This window comes from Benincasa hispida, chromosome 11 (genome assembly GCF_027475165.1).
Source record: "Benincasa hispida cultivar pf3 chromosome 11, pf3_genome.v1.1, whole genome shotgun sequence".
NCBI classification, from domain to species: domain Eukaryota; kingdom Viridiplantae; phylum Streptophyta; class Magnoliopsida; order Cucurbitales; family Cucurbitaceae; genus Benincasa; species Benincasa hispida.
Window position 1 is genome coordinate 49429445 of NC_143488.1, and position 4853 is coordinate 49434297.

The window sequence follows — 4853 nt, forward strand, 5'->3', positions numbered from 1 at the left end:
AATTATAATAATTTGTGTTTGAGGTGTAAAATATTTTTGTTTAGAGAAAAAATAGTATATGCAGTAGCAAAATAAGAAAATAAGAAAATAAGAGATTAATGAGAAATAGTAAATACAAAAGAGTGTTTTGAAATAGTATTTACTATTGTTAATGGTAGATTATAAATAGTGATACATGACTATCATATTTAATATCCAGATATGGAGTGGAGAGCGCTGTAATAACCTATTAAAAGTAATAGTACTAGCATTTTTTTATAACAAATTAATTTTAGAAATAAATAAAAGAATCACGGCGGTAAATCAGACAATTTGTATTAAACCTATTAGTTGGCATGGGAGCAGGCGCGGTAAAAAGAGGAAAAGGATAAGGAGTAAAAAAAAAAGGTGAAAAATAGGAAAAAGGTAAGTGAGGAAGACCAATTACAGAAACGAAAGATAACAGATAAGAACAGAAGTTTGTGTCGTGGAAGGGACACGTCATCTTTCTCTCTCTAAAATTGGCCCACTGGATAAGGACCGACGATCCCGGCCCTCCACAACATCCGAATCTAAAATCCCTTCCCTTCTTTCTTCTTCTTCCCAATTCCATTCTATTTATTGCCCTCCCTTTCCCCTTCCTATTCCAAATCCAAATCCCTCTTTCACCTTCACTTGATTTTCTCCTTCTCTTTTGAATCTTTTTAAACCCTAAACACTTTCCTCTTCTTCTTCTGTTAATGGCGTCCGTTGCTACTGCTGGATTCATTGCCCGGAGTGGTTCTTCCTCTTCTTCGTCGTGGATTCGCCATAGGAATCGACCGAAGAAGGATCAGAGTTCAACAAATCAACTTAGGGTTTCTTGTTCTTCTTCTTCTTCTTCTCCTTCATCGGTTGTTGATCCTTATCGGACTCTTCGGATTCAACCTGGAGCCTCTGAATCTGAAGTCAAAAAGGCCTTCCGTCATCTCGCTCTTCAGGTAATTCCACAACCTATCTCGATTTCTCTTTTTTTCTTTTACAGAATTTGTTTATCTCATTCTTTCGATTTCTTCGATTTTCAGTATCATCCTGACGTTTGCAGAGGAAGTAATTGTGGTGTGCAGTTTCATCAAATCAACGAAGCTTACGATGTACGTGATCATATACGCCCCCCCCCCTTTTTTTTAATTATCTACTAAAATTAGGATCAATTATTGGAATTATGAATTGGTTTTTTTTTCTCTCCCTTAAAAGAGCAGTTATTGCGATTACTGATTAAATATATAGATATCTAGAGGAAGAATACTTTGAATTTCACAATACATAGCGTGTGAAATTGAGTGTTTGGTTAGGTTGTCGGTTTCACAGAGTTGCGATCATTCTGACGTTGAATTTCCTATACCTATTTGTCGTATATAATGTTAGCTAAAATTATTTATATGTATAAGTCTTTTGCTTTTTAATGGGACCCCAGGATGATCCAAAATTGTTAGAACGTTTTTATGTTAAATGGCAAAGCAAATTTGGTCCTACCAGGAGAAATTTAGAATTTAATCATTTCTAGTTTATAATTAGAACCTAGGCCACCTTTAGCCATACCTAATAATAGGTTTTTATCGATAGATCAGTTGCAATGATCACAATCACAAACAGCAACAATATTGACATAATTTTCAAATGCTATTGAATTTAGCATTTTTTGCCCGTGAATCACACCATACCAAATCTAGGCTGGGATTATATAATTTTATTGAACTACAGGAAAAAAAAAATTCAAACTTTTTTTCAGATCATAGCTATTTTTAATCGGAATTTTTTACCTTGTAACAAATAACAGATATCAGTTATGAATATAGTTTTGTTTTTGCTTTACTAATGGGGTAAATTTTTTTGTTTGGTGAAACAGATTGTGATGAATAACTTAAGAGGAATATCGACACCAATTGAAACATATGAGACATATGATGAAGGGGTGGATGAACCGATGAGAGGAATGGAGGATCCGGATTGGGATTTATGGGAAGAATGGATGGGATGGGAAGGAGCAGGAATTCGTGATTATTCCTCTCATATTAATCCATACATTTAAAACCAAAAATTATAAGTTATTGTGAATTGTTAATAGAATTGGTCCTTAATCTATCAACATCAACGTCAACCAATGGTTGCAGTGGTTTGATTTGGTTCGATTTGGTTTGTATATATGGTGGGAAAAGAGGGGGAATTGAAAATTGATATTCATTAATGTACACCCTTTTTTTTCAAGTGTTTGTACATATGGTCAAGACAAGGCCTTTGGGTTTTTAATAATATGAAAAGGCTTTCAAGATGCCCTATCGAAGTTGTGGTGGGACATTTGTGTTTTTCTCTCTCTCTCTTTCTTGTTCTTTGCCCAATTAAACGTGGTGGATTTTTGTCTACTCATTTTTGTCCAATGTTATCCGTTTTTCTTTTTTTTAATGAGGTGGTGATAAGTACCACTGTTACTTTTTTGTTAATTGCAATTATATGATGTGATTTTGGAAATTTTTTAATGATCTTATTATTTCATAAATCAATTGTTAAGGTATTCTTCCGTAAAAACTAAATAGTTTTAAAATTTTTGTTTTGTTTTTAAAATTTATCTCAGAATTTAAATTGTATTCAAGAAAGATACAAATCATGATAAAAAAAAGAAGATAAAATAAGTTTAATTTTTAAAAAATTAAGAATAAAAAATAAAATGATTACCAAATGTTTTGGGGATATTTTTTTAATTCTAATTACGTCTTAATTTTTTAATATTTAAATAAATATATTATAATATTAATATTTTTTAACATATATTTTCAAATTTTAATTGATCTACTTTTTATAACGTTATTTTTTAAAAAATTTTATCAAACAATTTAGATTAAACAAAATTAGTTGAAATTTAAATCAGATAAAGTTTAAAAAATATATTATAATACATTATATGAAAACAATTAAAATAGTAATTCTTAGTATTCATATAATTAAATTATATTAATTTAACATTAATTTATCTAGTATCATAATTAGTTTTTCTAATTTAAAAATAAAATTTATCAAGATTATTTATTTTCTTTCCTAAACGAAGTCTAATTATTTAGGAGTTAATTGCCTTTTAAACTGATTCATAGAATAGGAGAAGAGATTAATCTTGGAAAGTTTAAAATAACTTTTTAGTGTATCACTCTAAACATAGTTTTAATCTCTCACAATTGGAAATATAAAATATATTGATTTATGTTTAAGTTTATTCTTTTAAATGCATTTTTTGTATTATTAAAAGTAATTATTTTAAATGTTTTTTTTGCTGGATTAATTTTTTGGATTTTTTTTTTAATGTTCAGCTAGACCATAGTTTGAGGTATAAATAATTATCTTGACATTATTTTGAATTTGTGAATTCATCCTATTTTTGGGCGTGAACTTACCTTATTTTATAATATTATGAGTTGGTGGATATTATTTAATTCATTACGAGAAGAAGCTATGAGCTGAATTTTCAAAACAAAGTAAGTTGAAGGGGTTCTAATTTAGTAACATAATTTTTTTTGAAAGATTAATATAGTACCATAATGCTAAAGTCAAACTCTTTTTTCTCTAATTCAACCCATAACCCACTCGAGGATGCCAATCCCATCAAATAAAGATGAGATATTTAAAACATATTTTAAAAAAATATTAAACTTTCAAAAAAGTCAATTTAGTCTTTAAATTTTATTGATAATGATTTATTTCTTATACTTTCGTATTGACACTAAATAACGATTTAGTTTCTATTGTGAAATGTTTTATAATAGTATAATTTAGTGAAATTTTTTATACATGTAAATTGATAAATTGATTGAAAATTAATTTATTACAAAGATTAAGTCGTTATGTATTAAAAATTGACACTGATTTTTTTTATGGATAGGGATCAAATCATTACCATTATTTATTAAATTTTAGAAATTAAATTGTTACAAATTTAAAAATACATAATTAAATTTTGTCAATATGGTGATCAGTTTGCTTGAAATTTTCTTAAATTTGAAAAGAACAAATTTTATAACATATGATATAGATATCCTATTTTTTTTTTCATTTTTTTCATATCAATATTCTTATTTTTCTTTTAATTTTCTAATTTTTGGCTTATACCAATCATCTTGGCAAGCAAAATTTTAAGTTCGAACATAAAATTTTACAAAATTCCAAAATCAAAATCTCCCCTTAAAACATACCAACACAATAATTAATAATAAAAAAAAGTATTTGACTATTAACACATATTCAACTACTAACGTACAACTTTGTTATGACATTGGAGTTCTAAAATTCATTTATACTTTCTTTATTCTCTTTCTTCTCGTTATAGTATACACACCTTAACTAAAATATGTATTTGTATTTATTTATTTATTTTAGATAAATAAATGTCAAGCAATTAAAGAAAAAATGGGAGTAAGAGGGTATCAGGAAGGGATGAGAAAAAAAGATAGAAAATAGAGAAGTAAGATGGTATTAGAATGTTTAAAATCGCTTTAATCCGTCGCAAATAAAAAGATATTTATTCAATATTTAAATTTATTCTTTTAAATGCATTTTTTACTAATAAAAATGATTTTAGATTATTAATAATATTTTTAGATTGATTTTGAAATTGATGAAAGTGATTTCAATAATTTTAGAATTATTCTTAAAATATATCTTTTGATAAAGTATTGAGAGTGTTGGATCTAAAAATCCTAATTTTATAATGCTAATTCTATTTGTACATTTTTTTTAAATGTTCTGCTAGAGCATAGTTTGAGGTATAAGTAATTATTTTGACATTATTTTAAATTTGTGAGTTCATCATATTTTTTTTTGGAAAATTATTGAAAATAACCTTTTTTTTT

At 27.1% G+C, this 4853-nt stretch overlaps 1 protein-coding gene across 1 annotated transcript; it reads left to right on the plus strand.

The window, feature by feature from the left end:
- The first annotated feature begins 524 nt into the window (after positions 1-524).
- On the plus strand, positions 525-2324 carry J8 (Chaperone DnaJ-domain superfamily protein). The gene is made up of 3 exons (XM_039050498.2): positions 525-959; positions 1044-1112; positions 1868-2324. The coding sequence occupies exons 1-3, from the start codon at positions 720-722 to the stop codon at positions 2048-2050; spliced, it is 492 nt and encodes a 163-aa protein (XP_038906426.1). The 5' UTR covers positions 525-719; the 3' UTR covers positions 2051-2324.
- Positions 2325-4853: the final 2529 nt, after the last annotated feature.